At 41.9% G+C, this 26,054-nt stretch overlaps 1 protein-coding gene across 1 annotated transcript; it reads left to right on the top strand.

The window, feature by feature from the left end:
- Positions 1-228: 228 nt before the first annotated feature.
- Positions 229-25,750, top strand: LOC129640850 (rho GTPase-activating protein 20-like). Its single transcript, XM_055565837.1, has 7 exons — positions 229-237; positions 1,764-1,925; positions 7,076-7,185; positions 7,705-7,885; positions 9,076-9,207; positions 25,307-25,371; positions 25,732-25,750. The coding sequence occupies exons 1-7, from the start codon at positions 229-231 to the stop codon at positions 25,748-25,750; spliced, it is 678 nt and encodes a 225-aa protein (XP_055421812.1).
- Positions 25,751-26,054: the final 304 nt, after the last annotated feature.

Below are 26,054 nucleotides of genomic sequence, written 5' to 3'. Positions count from 1 at the left end.
CTGTAACCTTCCTGAGAAGGGGAGTTCTGAGAGATCAAGTGTTCTCTTCCAAATCTACTCCCAAATGAAGAACTCTGACTTTGTCCGATAAGATTCACAACATTACTTCAAAGAATAAGATCTGATTTAGGTACTGCAGAGTCAGAAGGCAACTACAAGATGAAAAGATACTCTCATCCATTCCGCTGATTTCAACAAAGACCATCTATACAGCTCAGAGCAGTTAACATGGACTCTGTAAGTTAAAGTAGTTAGAGAAGGTGAGGTTGAGAAAAAGAATAACAGCAGTTCTTGACAGATCACCTTTATGAGGCGAGAAGGAGCAGCAGTCAGATTAGTGAGCTGCTGCCCTTACCCAAGTAATGAGGAAGTATATAGAGGCACGTATGTGGAAAGATCCTGTCTTAAGGGGGCCTGTTCTTCTGCAAGGTTGTTCAGAGTAGTTATCTCTTAAAGAGCTGCGGCAAAGAATTCTGGAGATCAGCCACAGGCTGGGACCGGCTGGGAGATGGGCAAAATCCACCCAATGTCCATTTTTCCTTTGGGTGAGAGAGTACTTGTTTTGCATAGAATGGTGGGGAGGTCCTGGAGGCGAGTTTGAACTCCAGGCTATTTTGAGCCGTGTAGCTTTCCTTCGGACTCTGTGTGTAAGAATCTCTGAGAGTCCACCTCATCCTCATATGTCTCCTCGTCTCCTCCCTTGAGGCCCACACAAGTGTCAAGTCTTCTTCAGCTGAGTCTACTCCCTCTTATAATGCAAAATTTCTCACACGGATGTGATATGTAACCCAGGTGTTTAAGTATAAAGTACGCATCCTCTGGCAAAGATGAATCATTTGCTCCTGACAGAATGTGTCAAAAGAGAGTCACAGAGTTTGGACTGTGTTATATCAAATTAGTGTATTGAACTGTAAGCATTAACTCTTGTTCACTGTCCACTATCTCTGCAAGCACTACACTAGATGCAGGGAATTTTATAGTATATATGAAGACATGTATCATACTAGCTACATGCCAGCTACTACCCCAGACCTTGCGTCTTTTACAGAAAATTTAGGTGGTAGCCATGAGTATCAACACCCCCACTTCATAAATGAAAAACAAAAGAGCCTCACCCAAGTATGTGCTATGCCCAAAGTCACACAGTGGATGACTGGCATAACAGATTCCACATTCCTTGAAAAACCTGGCTCCAATATCTGTTATCTCTCTTAACTATGCAGACTGTGAGGACATGAAAATAAGGAAAAGGAACTAGAAAAGCTGATGAGAAAGGAATGTCATCGGAAAGGAGTAGAGGTGTATTGAGCTTGATATTGAGGGGAGGGAATACAGGAAACAGGAATGAATGTGCTGGACAGTCCCAGGAAGGGCAATAAACAAATGGAGCATGAATATGGCAAAAAGATTTCAACACTTAGCGAAGAGCATCTATAATAGGGAATAATGAGAAAGGAGTGGTGAAGGAGGAGAGGGTGAATCTACAAAGGCCTCAAAGCAGAGACGTTTAACACAGTAAATTCACTGAAACAGAAAATCTGATTACACAAGTGTTTAAAATGTTTCAGTGTATGAATGTCAAATCGATTGTTGGGTTGAAGATATATTTAGAGACACTGAAGAAAAAATTTCAAATTGACTTCGGTGCTGTTCTAGAAATGTACCCTCATATACCACAGCTCTGTCAAAACAGGAGCAAGCTTGTGCTCTGGGCTTCTAGACATGAAATGTCCCACAGTTTTCTTTTCTTTCCTTCCCTATAGGATATGCTTTCCTTTATCAATCAAAAAGGGCCATTCACAGAAGGTATCTTCAGAAATTCAGCCAGTATAAAATCATGCACAGCCCTACAGAAGAAACTAAACTGTGGAGACTTAGTCAACTTGAATGATGAACCAATTCTTGTGATAGGGTCGGTCTTAAAGGTAAGGAAAGTTTGAGCATTATCCACACACGGTAAATCTGAAGCTATATGACTGGCCCTTCAGTATGAATGCCCAAGAACCCTAATAGGCATAAGAGAGGAAGGATCTGAAAAGTGAAAAACACTTCACAAAGCCAAAACTGAAGGAAGGTACCTCAAATGTTATAAGCTCTATACATTAGATATTTTCCTTTTTCATTGCACATCTTGACTCCTGAACACTCCATGAAAAAGAATAATAATACATTTCAAAATACACACTTACACATTGAGTGTTTACCAAAACAAGCTTCCTGCTTTGGATGACTTCCTCATCACCTTCCTAATGAAGGCCACATTTCCAAAAGAAAATTCATATTAAGCTTTTGGAAACAGTTAACAGAAGCAACTTCCCAGGTGGCTCAGACAGTAAAGGATACGCCTTCAATGCAGGAAACCTGGGTTCCATCCCTGGGTTGCAAGGATCCCCTGGAACAGGGACTGGCATACGACTCCAGTATTCTTGCCTCGAGAATTCCATGGAGAGTGGAGTCTGGCAGGCTATAGTCCATGAGGTGGCACAGAATTGGACACGGCTGAAACAACTTAGAATGGATGCAGGACAGATGTTTAGTCTCTATGGTAAACTCGTGTGTTTAGTGTGTGTGTGTGTGTGCGTGTGTGTGTGTGTCTGTGTCTGTGTGTGTTAGTCACCTAGTCGCAGCTGACTCTCTGTGATCCCATTGACTGTAGCCCAGCAGACTCCTCTGTCCATGGAATCCTCCAGGCAAGAATACTAGAGTGGGTTGCCATGCCCTTCTCCAGGGGATCTTCCTGCCAGGGATCGAACCTGCATCTCTTGCATCTCCTGCATTGGCAGGCAGGTTTTTTACCACTAGCACCACCTGGGAAGCCCATTTGGCTTACAATGGATCAAAAAACGCTTAGTGAGGCCACCAAAATCTCTGATCACTTCATCATCCTTCCTTCCCCTGTGTCTCAATGCCTTTTACTTGAAAATTACTGTAGGGATGACGCCACCATTTGTTCCCCCTTTTTCCTCCTTTTATCTCCCTTACTGTCTTTAATGGGCTTTGTTAACACTTGTAAGTTTAACCCACCACACAAGGTTACAGTTACATGGTAACCAGTTTTAATACATGCCTAATCTTATAAATCTTATTTTTATTTTTTTTAATTAATTTTATTTTTTAAACTTTACATAATAGTATTAGTTTTGCCAAATATCAAAATGAATCCGCCACAGGTATACATGTGTTCCCCATCTTGAACCCTCCTCCCTCCTCCCTCCCCATTCCATCCCTCTGGGTCGTCCCAGTGCACCAGCCCCAAGCATCCAGTATCATGCATCGAACCTGGACTGGCAACTCCTTTCATACACGATATTTTACATGTTTCAATGCCATTCTCCCAAATCTTCCCACCCTTTCCCTCTCTCTCAGAGTCCATAAGACTGTTCTATACATCAGTGTCTCTTTTGCTGTCTCGTACACAGGGTTATTGTTACCATCTTTCTAAATTCCATATATATGCGTTAGTATACTGTATTGGTGTTTTTCCTTCTGGCTTACTTCACTCTGTATCATAGGCTCCAGTTTCATCTACCTCATTAGAACTGATTCAAATGTATTCTTTTTAATGGCTGAGTAATACTCCATTGTGTATATGTACCACTGCTTTCTTATCCATTCATCTGCTGATGGACATCTAGGTTGCTTCCATGTCCTGGCTATTATAAACAGTGCTGCGATGAACATTGGGGTACACGTGTCTCTTTCCCTTCTGGTTTCCTCAGTGTGTATGCCCAGCAGTGGGATTGCTGGATCATAAGGCAGTTCTATTTCCAGTTTTTTAAGGAATCTCCACACTCTTCTCCATAGTGGCTGTACTAGTTTGCATTCTCACCAACAGTGTAAGAGGGTTCCCTTTTCTCCACACCGTCTCCAGCATTTATTACGTGTAGACTTTTGGATCACAGCCATTCTGACTGGTGTGAAATGGTACCTCATAGTGGTTTTGATTTGCATTTCTCTGATAATGAGTGATGTTGAGCATCTTTTCATGTGTTTGTTAGCCATCTGTATGTCTTCTTTGGAGAAATGTCTATTTAGTTCTTTGGCCCATTTTTTGATTGGGTCATTTATTTTTCTGGAGTTGAGCTGTAGGAGTTGCTTGTGTATTCTCGAGATTAGTTGTTTGTCAGTTGCTTCATTTGCTATTATCTTCTCCCATTCTGAAGGCTGTCTTTTCACCTTGCTAATAGTTTCCTTTGATGTGAAGAAGCTTTTAAGGTTAATTAGGTCCCATTTGTTTATTTTTGCTTTTATTTCCAATATTCTGGGAGGTGGGTCATAGAGGATCCTGCTGTGATGTATGTCAGAGAGTGTTTTGCCTATGTTCTCCTCTAGGAGTTTTATAGTTTCTGGTCTTACATTTAGACCTTTAATCCATTTTGAGTTTATTTTTGTGTATGGTGTTAGAAAGTATTCTAGTTTCATTCTTTTACAAGTGGTTGACCAGTTTTCCCAGCACCACTTGTTAAAGAGATTGTCTTTACTCCATTGTATATTCTTGCCTCCTTTGTCAAAGATAAGGTGTCCATATGTGTGTGGATTTATCTCTGGGCTTTCTATTTTGTTCCATTGATCTATATTTCTGTCTTTGTGCCAGCACCATACTGTCTTGATAACTGTGGTTTTGTAGTAGAGCCTGAAGTCAGGTAGGTTGATTCCTCCAGTTCCATTCTTCTTTCTCAACATCGCTTTGGCTATTCGAGGTTTTTTGTATTTCCATACAAATTGTGAAATTATTTGTTTTAGCTCTGTGAAGAATACTGTTGGTAGCTTGATAGGGATTGCATTGAACCTATAGATTGCTTTGGGTAGTACACTCATTTTCACTATATTGATTCTTCCAATCCATGAACATGGTATATTTTTAAAGTGAGTGCAACAATCAAAATCTGTTTGGAATTTTGCAAAATTCAATAGATTTATACAAAAAATAGACTGAGATTGAAATGATACAGCTAAATCACAAGTGTGTACATAAATTTCTACCAGGGTGATAACACAACAGAAAGAAAAAAAATTAATCAATCCCTCTTTGTACATGTAAGCAGCTATGAACAAAAATATTTTGATGTAGTAATAACTACACACAGGTTATTAAAATTATCTTAGAAACCAAATAACATATGGTGTTTCCTTGTCCCCTAATAATGGTCGATTGTATGATAATAGCCACAGTGCAGATATGATTTAGAGTTGACCCCTACTACACTTGACCCATAATAATACACACTAGGTATGCAAATAGCAAGTAGAGTGCCACCCTCTCAAAGGTGCACACTTGGAACTGATTTGACTTTTGAGCAAGTGTTACTAGGCTCTTGCCTGTTTCCATGCTATAAGCACAGACTAGTAAGAGGGTGGCTACTTATGCGTACAGGTCTTAGACAGTCCCACACTTTTCTCTTCCTAAAGTTGATTGATCTTGGTGGGGAATCAAACCTTGCAACTTTGACCTTGCGAATACCATATGTCAAAGCAACCATGGAGTTGGTCTAAATCAGAAAGGAATGTATAGTCAGAACCACATTGAGTTTTTCAATAAACTGTCTATAAACAGTGGTCCAATAGCAAATACCCATGGCATATTCTGCATGAGTCATGTCCTGGCTTAACCATACTCAGTCTGACCAATCGATTCTACAGCACAGGGTTCAGGAGAGAGAAGAGACACACTCCAAGTGCATGTAGTTTGGCACACAAAGCATAGGCCCTGCTGCACACTCCCAGACTCCCAGAAGTCAAAGCCAGATGACATGGTTGAATGGCATCACCAAATCCATGGACATGAATTTGAACAAGACCCAGGTGTTGGTGATGGACAGGAAAGCCTGGTGTGCAGTCCATGGGGTCGCAAAGAGTAGGACAGGACTGAAGGGCTGAACTGAAATGGAGTGCTTCCTCCTTCCAAATGTACTGTGGACACTCCATAAGAAGCCTAGTGAAACCCTGATGACCATGATTGGATACTGTGTACCAATTACAAGAAAAACTAAGAGAGGACTGAGACTTTGTACATTATCTTCATACTCTATCCTCAGTACTCAAGAGAGTGCCTGACACAAACAGCAGCTCAATAAGTCCTGAAACAAGCGAACACTAACAGGATTACAATCATGATAGTTGCCTTAGAAACACTGCCTAAAGAAGATACTATTAAGAGAAGTCAGGCTGTATATTAAGACCAGTGGAAGCAAGTTGTGCCTTTGAAACTGGCAAGGCAATGCAATCATTTCCCCTCAGTCTTGCACAACAGGTTACAACTTCATCTATTTTAATAGGCCCCATTCTACAATATTAAGACTTGGTCATCAGGATAGTTTCCAGGCCTCCTCTTCGGAAGCTGACATTTGCATATTCTATCCCACAGGTGTCAAGTTGCAATGTTTATAATTTTCAGTTTCCTCTTTGGGTGGATATATTCCATTCAAAGAGTTGTAAGGGTAACATGTAGTTTACCATTGGGGCTTTTGATTTATTTCTAACACCTGCTGCTTAAAAGTCTGTAGAACTGAACTTTTATATGATTTTTTTTTTAAAGAAAAAGATTGAAGCTATTTCAATACTAGCTTTTTCCCAACAGCACACATACTTCAGGTTTTCTGTTAATATGTGTATAAGAGCATGTAGAGGTGTAATTTTGTTTGGTTTATTTCAGAACATCTCTTTCTTGAATCACGAGCAAGCATGTGTCTGAAGTAAACAAACAAAATGGGCATGTGCGTTTCTTTTCAAGAAACTAATAGGATTTAGGACGAGTTATCACTAGAACTTGCCAGTTTGTACTAATGTGTTACCATGTATACAAAGAGTAAGTTCCAGGCGACAGAAGGAGCTTTAGCTTCATTCTCACTGCAGCCCAGACTCTGCTTTTATGCTTCTAATTTTAGTTGGGGAAAATCCATCCAGTACTCCTGGGTGTGAAAGGCTGTGGAGAATGACAGCCAAGCTCTGTGTGAATCAGTCTGCGTGGCTGTGAAGGAATTGTGGACTGAATTGAATTTTTCCACTAAATATTTTCTTTGCAATTTCTCCATTGAATTTATCCTAAGAATAATATATACTTTTTGATTTATATAAGGATTTTCTTCAAAATATCCAAGGAAGCATATTTTCAGCCAGTCTCTATGATAAATGGCTTGATGTTATTGATCAAGGGAACAAGGAGGAGAAAATAACCAGGACTAAGAGGTAATGATGCAATAATTACTCAACTCTGAGAAAATATAACCAACATTCTCTTAGGAAAATATTAGCTTATAGTTTAGAGTAAGTCCTCTAAAATAATGATCAGTATCACGGGGTTTCACTTGATCATGCCCATGGAAGCCAGTTTGAAGAGAGATGAATGCCTTATTGGTGACACTGTAATTGCTATTTTTCTCCTAATCTTATTAACATGGAATGCTTGACCATTTTACACCTTCTGAATACATGAAACTGTTAGAGATGAAATCCACTGGTCTAAAATGAGATGATAAAGAACCAATCCGCCAGTGGTATGATCTTAAATACAAACACATAACTAACCAGAGTAGGTCTTACCTGGTTCAGGAATTAAATTCAGTGAAACACTTTTGTATACATTCATGCCTGGAACTGTGACAATGCACTGTGTACATCGTATAAAAAGAAGTCCTTTGTTCTCTGTGTTTCCACTTACTAAGCAAAATGACTCGCTTTATTTATAAGTGTTTTTTCTGTCCTTAGGCTTCTAGACCAGCTGCCCAGAGCCAATGTAGTTTTTCTGCGATATCTTTTTGCAGTTTTACACAATATTGAGCAACATTCCTCATCCAATCAGATGACAGCTTATAATTTATCAGTGTGTATATCCCCAAGCATTCTTTGTCTGTCTAATTCTGGCAGCTCAGAAAACTTCACCAAACAGGTAACGAGATCTCTCATTTTTATACCTTGCAGAGCAGAGTCCCCATCTTAAACCTGAAGTCTGTAGTAGTAACTCTGATGAACCAGTTTTTAAAGTGCACATTTTAATTACACTGCCTTGGAGTGGCAGAGTCCTACTCTGGTTGGGCATGGGAAGGTGTATTATAACTGAGAACAGTTGACTCACTTCCCCTTTGCCACCCAAGAGACTAAACGATAGAGAGGTAAGAGTAGGATGATATGATACAAAAAAACTTGCTTTGGAATCGGAGAGCCAAGGTTCAACTCTCAGCCTAATCACTGAGGGTGTACAAGCCTCCAAACTATGATTTCATCATTACCCAATGATGACAACACCCAATACATCTGGTCACTGTTGGCACATCTTGGCGGCCTGGGCAATATGAGCACCTGAGGCTCCACACATAACTGGCCGCACTCTGCCAGCTGTGGCTCATTCAGGAAAATACTTGGCTTCTATTGTGTCTCTGCCTGAGGATGAGTAAGCTAGTAAAATATTTCAGAATATCCTAACAGAGCCACAACATGCCTAATAAGATCACAGCTCTTCTCCAAGCTCCCCCGGACAGCAAGTGTGAGGCAAGGGAATGTGCTAAGACAGACAGACATGTTTTCTCTCCAGATGCGTTCTTTCCTCACAAAACCCCCGGCCCACACAGAAACCTCTGCTACCCAAGTTTCAGACATTTCTTCACTGAAGTGAAAATCACAATTGGTGTTGTATTCGATACTTTATAAATTTTAATAATAGGAGATATATAAAATCTATCTCAATAAAACTAGAAAAAATTTTATTAAAAATAAATAAATCTTAATAAGAGAACATACATTTTTGTTCCAAATACCCTTGCAGGCTACTTAAAAATCATCCTAGCTTTAAGCATGTTAACCATCATTACAAAATTTTAGCTATTAAACCAGGCTACATAGCATAACTTTAGCCCACTGACTCAAAGAATTTTAAAATTTGAGGCCAAACTACTCTTCAAAGTATCAGTTATGTCTTAGAAAAAGCTGATGTTTATATACTTATATAGTTTTTAGCCAAGTCTGAATTTTTCTAAGATTTCTTTTGCACTTTTTGTTAGATCAAGACTCATGGATGAAATGTGATTTACTATTACACCATATGTACAGTAATACCCTGTATTTTGCCCCTTTGTGTTACAGATTTCTTTCATACAATTTCTCATTGAAAACTGTCTCAAGATATTTGGAGAAGATATCACTTCTCTCTTTGGAGAGACCTCAGTGAGTTCTGATAACAGTGATATCACTGATATTACCGATAACAGTGAGAAGGTTGCAGGTACGTGAATAATGTAACTGGCTTTGATGCCAAAGACAGCAAGGCTGCCAGGGGTCAATGGGAGATCCTAGAGCCCAAAGCACATTCTAAGGGCAGTAATTTCCATCTGCTCCAAGACATGGGAAGTTTCCCACTTGTGAGATCAAAGCAAGGTTAAGACTGTTCTGATTACAAAAAGCAACTAGTACAGCTTTAGGAGACATCACGGTTCGTTGAGTTCAGTTCAGCTGCTCAGTCGTGTCCGACTCTTTGGGACCCCAAGGACTACAGTGACCCCAAGTCCTTGGGGTCGAGGACTGCAGCGTGCGAGGCCTCCCTGTCCATCACCAACTCCCAGAGCTTACTCAAACTCATGTCCTTTAAATTGATGATGCCGTCGAACCATCTCATCCTCTCTCGTCCCCTTCACCTCCTGCCTTCAATCTTTCCCGGCATCCGGGCCTTTTCCAATGAGTCAGTTCTTCACATCAGGTGACCAAAGCATTGGAGTTTCAGCTTCAGCATCAGTTCGACTGCTATATTTGGGGTGGCCTTTCTGTATTCTGGCAGCTTGTGGCTACTTTTTATTGTGTTGGTTCCTCACTGTGGGTGGGGTTGTGTAAGTGGCTTTTCAAGGTTTCCTGCTTAGGGAAGATGGTGTCCCTGTTCTGGTGGGTGGAGCTGGACTTCTCTCCAGAGTGCAATGAAGTGTCCAGTAGTGAGTTTTGAGATGTCTACGGGTTTGATGTGAATTTGGGCAGACTGTATATTGATGCTCAGGGCTATGTTCCTGCGTTGTTGGCGACTTTGCGTTGTATGTCTTGCTCTGGAACTTGTTGGCTCTTGGGTGGTGCTTGGTTTCAGTGTAGGTATGGAGGCTATTGTATGAGCTCTTATCCATTACTGTTCCCTGGAGTCAGCAGTTCTCTGGTGTTCTCAAGTTTTGAACTTAAGCCTCCTGTCTCTGGTTTCCAGTCTTATTCTTAGAGTAGCTTCAAGACTTCTCTGTCTGTATACCACCGATCAGAAAACATCTAGGTTAATGATGAAAAGCTTCTCCACAGTGAGGGACACCCTGAGAAGTTCACCAAGTTAGATGGAGAAGAGAATAAGGAGGAGGGAGATAGAGTTGGCCAGGTGAAGAAGAGGGGGCTCAAGGAGAGAGAGCAAGCTTGCCAGTAATCAATTCCATATGTGCTCTCCACAGTCTGGACCCCTCAGAGAGGTTCATGCAGTTACACAGAAAAGAGGAGGAAGAAGGAGACAGAGGGGACCAGGACAAAGAAAGAGGGAATCAAAAGGAGAGAGACATATCCAGCCAGTAAGCAGTTCCCAAAGTGTTGTCCATAGCTCGGAATACACAAAGAGATTCACAGAGTGGGTAGCAAAGAAAAGGGTGAGGGAGGAGATAGAGGCGAACTGGTGGAGAAAAAGGAGAGTCAAAAGGGGCAGAGAGCAATCAAGGCAGTGGTCAAACTCTCAAGTAAAAATGGGTAGTGAAGACTGGGTTCTTAAACGTACAAAATTGATAACAAATACCAAAAAGCACACATTAAAAGTCTACAGTAAATGTTAGAGGCTCCCAAATACAGTATTAAAGAAACAAAACAAAGTCACAAAAAATGATATAATATATATATGAATTTTGTATTAAAAATAGGGTCTTTTTTTTTGAAAGGTAATAGTAGGTTATAAAAATTACAATTAAAGAAGTAATAGAGGACTTAAAAATTAAAAAAAAATTAATCATAATAGTAAAAATGTATCGAGGAATTTCTCTGGAGTTGTTGTGGGCAGTGCGGGGTTAGTTCAGTTTCAGATAGTTCCATATCCAGCTCATACTTCTCAAGATCTCTAGGCCACTTCCAATGTAGTCAGTGCTAACTACAAGGTTTTAATCTGTTGCACCTGTCTTTTCCAGAGCGGTTGCCTCTGTTTACTTTAACTTCTTCTGTTTGCTGGTGTTTTCAATGTCTAACTTCTGCCCTGACTCAAGGGGGCGAAGGTGGTCACTTATTTAGGCTCACTTATTCAGTGGTGCTTTGGGGACGGAGGAGCACTGCAAACAAATATCCCTGGCGTGTGCTTACAGTGTCCTGGCCGCACTGGGTTTTCCCCCGCTCACAGTGTGTGTGCTTTCCCAGTCTACACTGCTCAGGCTCCAGGTTGCTCTGCCTGCAACTGTCTGAGGCGGGCCCTGGGTTGCGTGCAATTCCTAGCTCTAAGCTGTTCAGGTTCAGGTTCTCAGGTACTCCACAAAGGCATACACTCGATCGGGCCTGGCTTTTCTGCCCTTCCCAGGTCCGAGCAGCTCAGGCGACCAGGTGCTTAGCCAGCACAGTGCCCCCCAGATGTGGTGTGTCTTATCACCTCCCCCATCCCAGCCGCTCGATTTGCTGGGTGTCAGCAGGCCTGCCCGTCTCAGGTGGGCCGTGTGTCTCTTCTGGGGAGCTGATCTCTGGCTGCGACCATCCCAGCGGATGTCAACCGCCCAGAATCCCAACAAGTCTCGGTTAGCAAATGGGAGCCTACTTGCAGTTTTGTAGAGGATGCCTCTCTGGGGCTGAGATTGCCCCTTTCAGGCTCTGGCTGCCCCCGCCTGCCTCTCTGTCTCTGGTGGGAGATGAGTCAGTGCACAGCCAGCTAGCTCTGCTCTGGTGTTCTCTCAGTCCTCTGCTCTGTGAGTGGGCCAGGAAGTGCCCTAGATTAGGGCATTTCAAAGGATAGTTTTTTTTCTCGCTCTCTGGCTATCCCACAATTTGGGTTGCTATCTCACATTAGCTGCCGCAGATTGCCCTCAGGGCACTCAGGCCTGGTCCTTACCCTAAGCAATGCAGCCCGCACCTCCCTGATCAGGCCCCCCACTTGCTGGTGGCAATTGTGAGTGTCTGGACTAGTTCCCTGCTGGAAGTTGATGATAGGCACGTAATCTGTGGGGTTTCTTTATTTCATTCTTTCTTTTTCCTGCCCGTTATGTTACCCTCTGAGATTCCAAAACTCCCCACTGACCTGCCAATGAGAGTGTTTCCTAGTGTTTCGAAACTTCTCCTCCTTTAAGACTCCCGTTCCAGGACAGATCTCTGTCCCTACCTCATTTGTCTCTCTTTTTCTCTTGTATATTTTGTCCTACCTCCTTTCAAAGACAATGGGCTGCCCTTCTGGGTGCCTGATGTCCTCTGCCAGCATTCAGAAGTTGTTTTGTGGAATTTGCTCAGCATTCAATGTTCTTTCGATGAATTTGTGGGGAGAAAGTGGTCTTCCCGTTCTATTCCTCTGCCACCTTAGGACCGCCTCTGAGACTTGAACTCTGGATTCTACCTCCACAGCAAGCTCTCTTTCCATTCTGCTTCAGACCTAGGTTGCAAATGGAACTGGGCTGAATGTTTATATGTCTGTTTGTTTTTAAGTCTTTCCTCTTGCAATTATCCCTGCTAGCATTCCAGTATTGTCCCATTGACATTTGTTTCTCTGAATAAAATATCTTAATAATTTAGCAAGTACTGAGGCCAGAATAGAATTTCTACTTAAAGTATTTATATTCTTATCATTGTTATTCTATACCCACAAAGTTACAAAATTTCATTTTATAACATTCAAACCCTAATTTGAACATGAGGAAAAACACTAAACTAAAACTTGCCAGGATACTTTAAGAAAGATGAGGTTGTAAAGTTAACCTGTTTAACAGTCGCTGGCAACCCACTCCAGTATTATTATCCAGCAAGTCCCACGGACAGGAACCTGACAGGCTATAGTCCATGAGGTCGCAAGGGTTGGACATGACTGGACAACTAAGCACCATACTTTTCGTGGCTATAATATATATTTTTATTGGTCACAGAGCCAACAAGAACTCTAACACCAACCAATGTACATTACGAAAGGTCCATCTAGGCCTGAAAATGAAAGCATAGGCCTTAAGGTCTATTTTGCTTTCCATCTATGCTTATAGGCTAGCTGGCCATATAGCTTTCTACCAACTGATAGAGCTCTCTTCCAAAGAGTATTCTTATTAAAGCTGAACAATGAATGAATACATTTGAAATACATGAATACCTGTGCGTAGATTAGAAATAAAAGAATCAGGTTAAGAGTAGGGAAACCAGGGTGCATAAAGCAACTCAACCCATATAAACCAGTATCTTTTTAACATTTGTACATATTAATTAGGAGAATCTCTTCCTGAATTTAAGAATGCATTTGCTTTCTTCATTCTCTCCTTTGAAAATGATGGTGGTATGAATGTCAGGGCAGGAAGAGCCTAAGGCAAAGTGATGGCATTCCTTGAGGAATGCACACCTTCTGGAGGCTGCACAATCAAATGGAGAATGGGGTTGGGGTCTGCTTAGGGGGAGGTGACTGATGTCTAGGCTGCCTTAGGTCTTCTGAAGGAGGGAAATCACCTTTACTAAGGCTGCTATGTGCCATGTCTTGTGCTGGGTAGTACATTATGTTATGCAGTCCAGTGAGGTGTAAGTAGCATCATTTATGTTACATTTGAGCAAACTGACGCTCAAAGAGTTTTAGGTAACTCATCCAATTAAGAGGCAGAATAGGAGCCTTCTGGTTCTCTCACCCAGCTCCACAAGTGGTTCACTCACTTGAATGGACATGGTGACGCACTCACTATGTCTCCGAAAGGCAAATGGATGGGCATTTTAAAAGATTTGGTTAAATTCTTCTGTTTATTTCTCTAAAACTGGGCTCCTCTAATTGACTTCTGTAGCTGGTTATTTAAGCAGGTTATTTAAGGAAATATTAAGCAGTTTTATTGAGCAAATATCAGGAAAACATTCATAGCTGGGCACTAGACACTTTGAACTCAATTTTTCATTGCTGATCACTCTTATTTGAAAAGCATTCCTTTGACAGGGGCTGTTAGTAGGTAAAATTCACCTCTGGGTTAGCTGAGTAAGGTGTCACACAAAAAATGGCCACCTGTAATCTTACCACTTTGTCTGCAAATAATGACTACTTATCAAGGACGCTGAGGGCAGGAAGTCATCCTTGGAGCTGACTGAGGTGTGTGGCCTCCCAGAGGAGAGGTCCAGAGGCTGACTGATAAGCACTGTCAGACAGGATGTCTCATGAAAAGCGATTCTTTTTAAGGGAGAAAATTGGGCGTGACTGGGTACTCAGAAAGCCAAACAGGTAACTGAAAGAGCAAGGAAACTTCCTACAAATGCGGCTTAATTTGAATATTAAATAATTTTGGCCTTTCAAATGAAATCTGAAACCAGAATCCACTGATAACACTTCACATTAGGAAACCTGTATAACTATAGGTTAAGTGCCTCATGAAACAGTGCAAAGGGAATAGAGAGCACTCTCTGGGGGAATACTGTCACAGGGAGAGTCAACCCTGAGTCTAACCACGCCTCTAGGTTTAACTACTGCTTTGCAGAATATGGGGAAGAAGAACATGTTAACACCACAAGGATGCAATTAGCCTGCTTCAGAATGAGGGGAATGCTATATAACAAATGGTTCAGTTTCTCTCTTTCAGCCTCTGCCATGAACATGCTGCTGAATGTAAGTGGTGGAAATCAGGCTAAATAAGCTAAGCTACTAGTAGTGAGAATCTCTCTTCTACATTAGTTTCAGATAAGAAGACACTTAGGCAGAGTTCTCTCCAAAAGTGGGCCTTTGGGTGTATATCAAGGACCCGCGAGGACAACCAACACGCGTGTCTACCACCCACAAAGCCAAAACAGCTCTTTGGAGCTGCTCTTGAGGATGTATGTGATAATGACACCCTGCCCACCCCAATTCTGGTAGGTCTTATTTTGGTTTCTGTAAGCTTCCTGAGAAGGGGAGTTCTGAGTGATCAAGTGTTCTCTTCCAAATCTACTCCCAAATGAAGAAGTCTGACTTTGTCCGATAAGATTCTTAACATTACTTCAAAGAATAAGATCTGATTTAGGTACTGCAGAGTCAGAAGGCAACTACAAGACGAAAAGATACTCTCATCCATTCCGCTGATTTCAACAAAGACCCATCTATACCAGCTCAGACCAGTTAACATGGACTCTGTAAGTTAAGGCAGTTAGAGAAGGCGAGGTTGAGATAAAGAGTGAGAGCAGTCCTTTACAGATCACCTTTATGAGGTGAGAAGGGGCAGCAGTCAGATTAGTGAGCTGCTGCCCTTAACCAAGGAAAGAGTAAGTATATAGAGGCCTGTATGTGGAAAGCTCCTGTCTTAAGGGGGGGGGGGTGTTCTTCTGCAAGGTTGTACAGAGTAGTTATCGCTTAAACAGCTGCGGCAGGAATTCTGGAGATCAGCCAGAGGCTGGGACCAGCTGGGAGCTGGGCAAAATCCACCCAATGTCCATTTTTTCCTTCGGGTGAAAGAGTACTTGTTTTGCATAGAATGGTGGGGAGGTCCTGGAGGCGAGTTTGAACTCCAGGCTATTTGGAGCCACGTACATTTCCTTCAGACTCTGTGTGTAAGAATATCTGAGAGTCCACCTCATCCTCATATGTCTTCTTGTCTCCTCCCTTGAAGTCCACACTAGTCTCAAGTTTCGTTCAGCTGAGTCTACTCCCCCTTATGATGCAAAATGTCTCACACGGATTAGATATGTAACTCAAGTGTTTAAGCATAAAGTATATATCCTCTGGCAAAGATGAATCATGTGCTCCTGACAGAATGTGTCAAAAGAGAGTCACAGAGTTTGGACTGTGCTATATCAAATTAGTGTGTTGAACTGTAAGAATTAACTCTTGTTCACTGTCCACTATCTCTGCAAGCACTACACTAGATGCAGGGAATTTTATGGTATATATGAAGAAATTTATCATACTAGCTACGTGCCAGCTACTACCCCAGACCTTGCGTCTTTCACAGAACGTTTAGGCAGTAGCCATGACTATCATCACCCCCACTTCATAAATGAAAATCAAAAGAGCCTCACCCAAGTATGTGCTATGCCCAAAGTCACACAGTGGATGATTGGCATAACAGATTCCACATTCCTTGAAAAACCTGGCTCCAATATCTGTTATCTCTCTAACTCTGCAGACCGCAGAGGACATGAAAATACAGGAAAAGTAACTAGAAAGGCTGATGAGAAAGGAATGCCATCGGAGAAGGAGGAGGGGCGTATTGAGCCTGATTTTCAGGGGAGGGAATACAGGAAACAGGGATGAATGGGGTGGACAGTGCCTGGAAGGGGAATAAATGAATAGAGCATGACTATGGCAAAAAGATTTCCACACGTAGGGAAGAGCATCTATAATAGGGAATAATGAGAAAGGAGTGGTGAAGGAGGAGAGGGTGAATCTACAAAGGCCTCAAAGCAGAGACGTTTAACACAGTAAATTCACTGAAATGGAAAATCTGATTACACAAGTGTTTAAAATGTTTCAGTGTATGAATGTCAAATCGATTGTTGGGTCGAACATATATTTAGAGACACTGGAGAAAAAATTTCAAATTGACTTCGATGCTGTTCTAGAACTGTACCCTCATATACCACAGCTCTGTCAAAAAAGGAGCAAGCATGTGGTCTGGGCTTCTAGGCATGAAATGTCCCACAGTTTTCTTTTCTTTCCTTCCCTATAGGATATGCATTCCTTTATCAATCAGAAACGGCCGTTCACAGAAGGCATCTTTAGAAAATCAGCCAGTATAAAATCATGCAGCGTCCTACAGAAGAAACTAAACTATGGAGACAGAGTGAACTTGAATGATGAACCAGTTCTTGTGATATCGTCGGTCTTAAAGGTAAGGAAAGTTTGAGCATTATCCACACACGGTAAATCTGAAGCTATATGACTGGTCCTTCAGTATGAATGCCCAAGAAACATAATAGGCATAAGAGAGGAAGGATCTGAAAAGTGAAAGACATTTCACAAAGCCAAAACTGAAGGAAGGTACCTCAAATGTTATAAGCCCCATACATTAGATATTTTCCTTTTTCATTGCACATCTTGACTCCAGAACGCTCCATGCAAAAGAATAACAATATATTTCAAAATACCCACTTACACATTGAGTGTTTACCAAAACAAGCTTTCTGCTTTGGATGACTTCCTCATCACCTTCCTAATGAAGGCCACATTTCCAAAAGAAAATTCATATTAAGCTTTTGGAAACAGTTAACAGAAGCAACTTCCCAGGTGGCTCAGACAGTAAAGAATCCGCCTTCAATGCAGGAAACCTTGGTTCCATCCCTGGGTTGCAAGGATCCCCTGGAACAGGGACTGGCATACGACTCCAGTATTCTTGCCTCGAGAATCCCATGGACAGTGGAGTCTGGTAGGGTATAGTCCATGACGTGGCACAGAACTGGACACGTCTGAAGCAACTTAGCATGCATGCAGGACAGATGTTTACTCACTATGGTAAACTCGTGTGTTTAGTGTGTGTGTGGTTGTGTGTGTGTGTCTGTGTGTCTGTGTGTGTTACTCTTCTACTCGCAGCCGACTCTCTGTGATCCCATTGACTGTAGCCCAGCAGAGTCCTCTGTCCATGGAATCCTCCAGGCAAGAATACTAGAGTGGGTTGCCATGCCCTTCTCCAGGGGATCTTCCTGCCAGGGATCGAACCTGCATCTCTTGCATCTCCTGCATTGGCAGGCAGGTTTTTTTTTACCACTAGGTCCACCTGGGAAGCCCATTTGGCTTACAATGGATCCAAAAACGCTTAGTGAGGCCACCAAAATCTCTGATCACTTCATCATCCTTCCTTCCCCTGTCTCAATGCCTTTTACTTGAAAATTAGTGTAGGGATGACTCCACCATTTGTTCCTCCTTTTATCTCCCTTACCATCTTTGATGGGACTTGTTAACATTTGTAAGTTTAACCCACCAACCAAGGTTACAGTTACACGGTAGCCAGTTTTACTACGTGCCTAATCTTATATATCTTATTTTTAAAGTGAGTGCAACAATCAAAATCTGTTTGGAATTTTGCAAAAGTCAATAGATTTATATAAAAAATGGACTGAGTTTGAAATGATACAGCTAAATCACAAGTGTGTAGTTAAATTTCTACCAGGGCGGTAATACAACAGAAAGAAAAAATTAATCAATCCATCTTGGTGCTTGTTAGCAGCTATGAACAAAAATATATTGATGTAGTAATTACTACAGACAGGTTATTAAAATTATCCTAGAAACTAAATAACTTATGGTGTTTCCTTGTCCCCTATTAATGTTCCCTTGGATGATAATAACAACAGTGCAGGTATGATTTAGAGTTGACCCCTACTACACTGGACCCATAATAATACACACTAGGTATGCAAATAGCAAGTAGAGTGCTACCCTCTCTAAGGTGCACACTTGGAACTGATTTGATTTTTGAGCAAGTGTTACAAGGCTCTTGCCTGTTTCCATGCTATAAGCTAGTAAGACTAGTAAGCTTACAGACTAGTAAGAGGGTGGCTACTTATGGGTACAGGTCTTTGACAGTCCCACAGTTTTCTCTTCCTAAAGTTGATTGATCTTGGTGGGGAATCAAACCTTGCAACTTTGGCCTTGAGAATACCATATGTCAAAGCATCCATGGAGTTGGTCTAAATCAGAAATGAATATAGAGTCAGAACCACATTGAGTTTTTCATTAAACTGTGTATAAACAGAGGTCCAAAAGCAAATACCCATGGCATATTCTGCATGAGTCATACCCTGGCTTAACCATACTCAGTCTCACCAATCGATTCTACAGCACAGGGTTCAGGAGAGAGAAGAGACACACTCCAAGTGCATGTAGTTTGGCACACAAAGCATAGGCCCTGCTGCACACTCCCAGACTCCCCGAAGTCAAAGCCAGATGACATGGTTGAATGGCATCACCAACTCCATGCACATGAATTTGAACAAGACCCAGGTGTTGGTGATGGACAGGAAAGCCTGGTGTGCAGACCATGGGGTCGCAAAGAGTAGGACGGGACTGAATGGCTGAACTGAAATGGAGTGCTTCCTCCTTCCAAATGTACTGCGGACACTCCATAAGAAGCCTAGTGAAACCCTGATGACCATCATTGGGTACTGTATACCAATTACAAGAAAAAGTATGCGAGGACTGAGACTTTGTACATTATCTTCATACTCTGTCCTCAGTACTCAAGAGAGTGCCTGACACAAACAGCAGCTCAATAAGTCCTGAGACAAGCGAACACTATCAGGATTACAATCATGATAGTTGCCTTAGAAACACTGCCTAAAGAAGATACTATTAACAGAAGTCAGGCTGTATATTAAGACCAGTGGAAGCAAGTTGTGCCTTTGAACCTGGCAAGGCAATGCAATCATTTCCTCTCAGTCTTGCACAACAGGTTACAACTTCATCTATTTTAATAGGCCCCATTCTACGATAGGAAGCCTTGATCATCAGGATAAAGTTTCCAGGCCTCCTCTTCGGAAGCTGACATTTGCATATTCTATCCCACAGGTGTCAAGTTGCAATGTATCTAAATTTTCAGTTTCCTCTTTGGGTGGATATATTCCATTCTCAGAGTTGTAAGGGTATCATGTAGTTTACGATTGGGGATTGTGATTTATTTCTAACACCGGCTGCTTAAAAGTCTGTAGAACTGAACTTTTATATGATTTTTTTTTTTAAGAGAAAAGGATTGAAGCTATTTCGATACTAGCTTTTTCCCAAAGAGCACACGTACTTCAGGTTTTCTCTTAATATGTGCAGAAGACCATGTAGGGGTGTAATTTTGTTTGTTTTATTTCAGAACTTCTCTTTCTTGAATTAAGAGCAAGCATGTGTCTGAAGGAAACAAACAAAATGGGCATGTGCATTTCTTTTCAAGAAACTAATAGGTTTTAGGATCAGTTATCACCAGACCTTGCCAGTATGTACTAATGTGTTAACATGTACACAAAGAGTAAGTTCCAGGCGATAGAAGGAGCTTTCGTTTCATTCTCACTACAGCCCAGACTCTGCTTTTATGCTTCTAATTTTAGTTGGGGAAAATCCAACCAGTACTTCTGGGTGTGCAAGGCTGTGGTGAATGACAGCCAAGCTCTGTGTGAATCAGTCTGGGTGGCTGTGAAGGAATTGTGGACTGAATTGAATTTTTCCACTAAATATTTTCTTTGCAATTTCTCCATTGAATTTATCCTAAGAATAATATATACTTTTTGATCTCTATAAGGACTTTCTTCGAAATATCCAAGGAAGCATAATTACAGACAGTCTATATGATAAATGGCTTGATGTTATTGATCAAGGGAACGAGCCGGAGAAAACAACGTCGACCCAGAGGTAATGATGCAATAATTACTCAACTCTGAGAAAATACAACCGACATACTCTTAGGAAAATATTAGCTTATAGTTTACCGCTATGTCCTCGAAAATAATGATCAGTATCATGGGGTTTCACTTGATCATGCCCATGGATGCCAGTTTGAAAAGAGATGCATGCCTTATTGGTGACACTGTAATTGCTGTTTTTCTCCTAATCTTATTAACATGGAATGCTTGACCATTTTACACCTTCTGAATACATGAAACTGTTGGAGATGAAATCCACTGGTCTAAAATGAGATGATAAAGAACCAATCCTCCAGTGGTATGATCTTAAATACAAACACATAACTAACCAGAGCAGGTCTTACCTGGTTCAGGAATTAAATTTAGTGAAACATTTTTGTATGCATTCATGCCTGGAAATGTGAGAATAGACTGTGTATATGGTATAAAAAGAAGTACTTTGTTCTCTGTATTCCCACTTACTAAGCGAAATGACTCGCTTATTTATAAGTGTTTTTTCTGTCCTTAGGCATCTAGACCAGCTGCCAAGAGCCAATATAGATTTTCTGCCATATCTTTCAGCAGTTTTACACAACATTGAGCAACATTCCTCATTCAATCAGATGACAGCTTATAATTTATCAGTGTGTATATCCCCAAGCATTCTTTGTGTGTCTAATTCTGGCAGCTTAGAAAACTTCACCAAACAGGTAACGAGATCTCTCATTTTTATGCCTTGCAGAGCAGAGTCCCCATCTTGAACCTGCAGTCTGTAGTATTAACTCTGATGAACCAGTTTTTAAAGTGCACATTTTCATTACACTGCCTTGGAGTGGCAGAGTCCTACTCTGGTTGGGCATGGGAAGGTGTATTATAACTGAGAACAGTTGACTCACTTCCCCTTTGCCATCCAAGAGATTAAACGTTAGAGAGGTAAGAGTAGGATGATATGATAGAAAAGAACCTGGCTTTGGAATCGGAGAGCCAAGGTTCAACTCTCAGCCTCATCCCTGAGGTTGTGCAAGCCTCCAAACTATGATTTCATCATTACCCAATGATGACAACACCCAATACACCTGGTCACTGTTGGCACATCTTGGCGGCCTGGGCAATATGAGCACCTGAGGCTCCACACATACTGGCCGCACTCTGCCAGCTGTGGCTCATTCAGGAAAATACTTGGCTTCTATTGTGTCTCTGCCTGAGGATGAGGAAGCTAGTAAAATATTTCAGAACATCCTAACAGAGCCACAACATGCCTAATAAGATCAAAGCTCTTCTCTAAGCTCCTCCGGACAGCAAGTGTGAGGCAAGGGAGTGTGCTAAGACAGACAGACATGTTTTCTCTCCAGATGCTTTCTTTCCTCACAAACCCCCCCGGCCCACACAGAGACCTCTGCTACCCAAGTTTTAGACATTTCTTCACTGAAGTGAAATTCACAATTGGTGTTGTATTTGATACTTTATAAATTTTAATAATATGAGATATATAAATTCTATCTCAATAAAACTAGAAAAAAATTTTATTAAAAATAAATAAAACTTAATAAGAGAACATACATTTTTGTTCCAAATATCCTATGTGGGCTACTTAAAAATCATCCTAGTTTTAAGCATGTTAACCATCATTACAAAATTTTAGCTATTAAACCAGGCTACATAGTATAACTTTAGCCCACTGACTCAAAGAATTTTAAAATTTGAGGCCAATCTACTCTTCAAAGTATCAGTTATGTCTTAGAAAAAGCTGATGTAGATATATATATATATATATATATATATATATATATTTTTTAGCCAAGTCTGAATTTTTCTCAGATTTCTTTTGCACTTTTTGTTAGAGCCAAGACTCATGGATGAAATGTGATTTACTATTACACCATATGTACAGTAATACCCCGTTTTTTGCCCCTTTGTGTTACAGATTTCTTTCATACAATTTCTAATTGAAAACTGTCTCAAGATATTTGGAGAAGATATCACTTCTCTCTTTGGAGAGACCTCAGTGAGTTCTGATAACAGTGATATCACTGATATTACCGATAACAGTGAGAAGGTTGCAGGTACGTGAATAATGTAACTGGCTTTGATGCCAAAGACAGCAAGGCTGCCAGGCGTCAATGGGAGATCCTAGAGCCCAAAGCACATTCTAAGGGCAGTAATTACCATCTGCTCCAAGACATGGGAAGTTTCCCACTTGTGAGAGCAAAGCAAGGTTAAGACTGTTCTGATTTCAAGAAGCAACTAGTACAGCTTTAGGAGACATCACGATTCGTTGAGCTCAGTTCAGTTGCTCAGTTGATTCTGACTTTTTGAGACCCCAAGTACTACAGTGACCCCAAGTCCTTGGGGTCGAGGACTGCAGCGTGCCAGGCCTCCCTGTCCATCACCAACTCCCAGAGCATACTCAAACTCATGTCCTTTGAATTGGTGATGCTATCCAACCATCTCATCCTCTCTCATCCCCTTCTCCTCCTGCCTTCAATCTTTCCCAGCATCAGGGTCTTTTCCAATGTGTCAGTTCTTCACATCAGGTGACCAAAGCATTGGAGTTTCAGCTTCAGCATCAGTTCGATTGCTGTATTTGGGGTGGCCTTTCTGTATTCTGGCAGCTTGTGGCTCCGTTTTATTGTGGAGGTTCCTCACTGTGGGTGGGGTTGTGTGAGTGGATTTTCAAGGTTTCCTGCTTAGGGAAGCTTGCATCCCTGTTCTGATGGGTGGAGCTGGACTTCTCTCCGGAGTGCAATGAAGTGTCCAGTAGTGAGTTTTGAGATGTCTATGTGTTTGGTGTGAATTTGGGCAGCCTGTATATTGATGCTCAGGGATATGTTCCTGCGTTGTTGGCGACTTTGCGTTGTATGTCTTGCTCTGGAACTTGTTGGCTCTTGGGTGGTGCTTGGTTTCAGTGTAGGTATGGAGGCTTTTGGATGAGCTCTTATCCATTACTGTCCCCTGGAGTCAGGAGTTCTCTGATGTTCTCAGGTTTTGAACTTAAGCCTCCTGTCTCTGGTTTTCAGTCTTATTTTTAGAGTAGCCTCAAGACTTCTCTATCTGTACAGCACCGATGAGAAAACATCTAGTCTAAAGATGAAAAGCTTCTCCACAGTGAGGGACACCCAGAGAGGTTCACCAAGTTAGATGGAGAAGAGAATAAGGAGGAGGGAGATAGAGTTGGCCAGGGGTAGAAGAGGGGGCTCAAGGGGAGAGAGCAAGCTAGACAGTAATCAATTCCATATGTGCTCTCCACAGTCTGGACCCCTCAGAGAGGTTCATGCAGTTACTCAGAAAAGAGGAGGAAGAAGGAGACAGAGGGAACCAGGACAAGAAAAGAGGGAATCAAAAGGAGAGCGACATATCCAGCCAGTAAGCAGTTCCCAAGATGTTCTCCATAGCCCGGAATACACAAAGAGACTCAGAGAGTGGGTAGGGAAGAAAAGGGTGAGGGAGGAGATAGAGGCGACCTGGTGGAGAAAAAGGAGAGTCAAAAGGGGGAGAGAGCAATCAAGGCAGTGTTCAAACTCCCAAGTAAAAATGGGTAGTGAAGATTGGGTTCTTAAACGTACAAAATTGATAACAAATACAAAAAAACACATCAAAAGTCTACAGTAAATGTTAGAGACTCCCAAATACAGTATTAAAGAAACAAAACAAAGTCACAAAAAAATGATAAAATATATATATGAATTTTGCATTAAAAATAAGGTCTTTTTTATTTGAAAGGTAATAGTAGGTTATAAAAATTACAGTTAAAGAAGTAATAGAGGACTTAAAAATTAAAAAAAAATTTAATCATAATAGTAAAAATATATCGAGGAATTTCTCTGGAGTTGTTGTGGGCAGTGCGGGGTTAGTTCAGTTTCAGATAGTTCCGTGATCCAACTTATACTTCTCAAGATCTCTAGGCCACTTCCAATGTAGTCAGTGCTAACTACATGGTTTTAATCTGTTGCACCTGTCTTTTCCAGAGCGGTTCCCTCTGTTTATTTTAACTTCTTCTGTTTGCTGGTCTTTTCAGGGTCTAATTTCCGCTCTGACTCATGGGGGGCGAAGGTGGTCACTTATTTAGGCTCACTTATTCAGTGGTGCTGTGGGGACGGAGGAGCACCGCAAACAAATATCCCTGGCGTGTGCTCACAGTGTCCTGGCCGCACTGGGTTTGCCCCTGCTCACGGTGTGTGTGCTTTCCCAGTCTACACTGCTCAGGCTCCAGGTTGCTCTGTGTGCAACTCTCTGAGGCGGGCCCTGGGTTGCGTACACTTCCCAGATCTAAACCGTTCAGGTTCAGGTTCCCAGGTACTCCACAAAGGCGCAGACTCGGTCAGGCCTGGGTTTTGTGCCCTTCCCAGGTCTGAGCAGCTCAGGCGACCAGGTGATTAGCGAGCACAGAGCCCCCCAGGTGTAGTGTGTCTTATCAGCTCCCCCATCCCAGCCGCTCGATTTGCTGGGTGGCAGCAGGCCTGCACGTCTCAAGTTGGAGGTGTGTCTTCTCTGGGGAGCTGATCTCTGGCTGCGACCATCCCAGCGGATGTCAACCGCCCAGAATCCCAACAAGTCTTGGTTAGCAAATGGGAGCCCACTTGCAGTTTTGTAGAGGATGCCTCTCTGGGGCTGAGATTGCCCCTTTCAGGCTCTGGCTGCCCCCGCCTGCCTCCCTGTCTCTGGTGGGAGATGAGTCAGTGCACAGCCAGCTAGCTCTGCTCTGGTGTTCTCTCAGTCCTCTGTTCTGTGAGTGGGCCAGGAAGTGCCTTAGATTAGGGCTTTTCACAGGATATTTTTTTTCTCTCTCTATGACTATCCCACAACTTGTGTTGCTATCTCACATTAGCTCCCTCAGATTGCCCTCAGGGCACTCAGGCCTGGTCCTTACCCTAAGCAATGCAGCCCGCACCTCCCTGTTCAGGCGCCCCGCTTGCTGGTGGCAATTGTGAGTGTCTGGACGAGTTCCCTGCTGGATGTTGATGTTAGGTACGCAATCTGTGGGGTTTCTTTCTTTCTTTCTTTTTCCTCCTGGTTATGTTACCCTCTGAGATTCCAAAACTCCCCACTGACCTGCCAATGAGAGTGTTTCCTAGTGTTTCAAAACTTCTCCTCTTTTAAGACTCCCGTTCCAGGACAGATCTCTGTCCCTACCTCATTTGTCTCTCTTTTTCTCTTGTATATCTTGTCCTACCTCCTTTCAAAGACAATGGGCTGCCCTTCTGGGTGCCTGATGTCCTCTGCCAGCATTCAGAAGTTGTTTTGTGGAATTTGCTCAGCATTCAATGTTCTTTCGATGAATTTGTGGGGAAAAAGTGGTCTTCCTGTTCTATTCCTCTGCCGCCTTAGGACCGCCTCTGAGACTTGAACCCTGGATTCTACCTCCACAGCAAGCTCTCTTTCCATTCTGCTTCAGACCTAGGTTGCAAATGGAACTGGACTGAATGTTTATATGTCTGTTTGTTTTGAAGTCTTTCCTGTTGCAATTATCCCTGCTAGCATTCCAGTATTGTCCCATTGACATTTCTTTCTCTGAATAAAATGTCTTACTAATTTAGCAAGTACTGGGGCCAGAATAGAATTTCTACTTAAAGTATTTGTGTTCTTATCATTGTTATTCTATACCCACAAAGTTACAAAATTTCATTTTTTAACATTCAAACCCTAATTTG

Source organism: Bubalus kerabau, unplaced genomic scaffold (genome assembly GCF_029407905.1).
Source record: "Bubalus kerabau isolate K-KA32 ecotype Philippines breed swamp buffalo unplaced genomic scaffold, PCC_UOA_SB_1v2 scaffold_50, whole genome shotgun sequence".
Taxonomy (NCBI): Eukaryota; Metazoa; Chordata; class Mammalia; order Artiodactyla; family Bovidae; genus Bubalus; species Bubalus kerabau.
This window is presented reverse-complemented; position numbering and strand designations above follow the sequence as displayed.

Excerpts from the sequence above, each read along its gene's own strand:
- LOC129640850 (XM_055565837.1), top strand. Across the intron at positions 1,926-7,075 it reads TGATAGGGTCGGTCTTAAAG|GATTTTCTTCAAAATATCCA; the intron begins GTAAGGAAAGTT and ends GATTTATATAAG. Across the intron at positions 7,886-9,075 it reads CAGAAAACTTCACCAAACAG|ATTTCTTTCATACAATTTCT; the intron begins GTAACGAGATCT and ends TTTGTGTTACAG.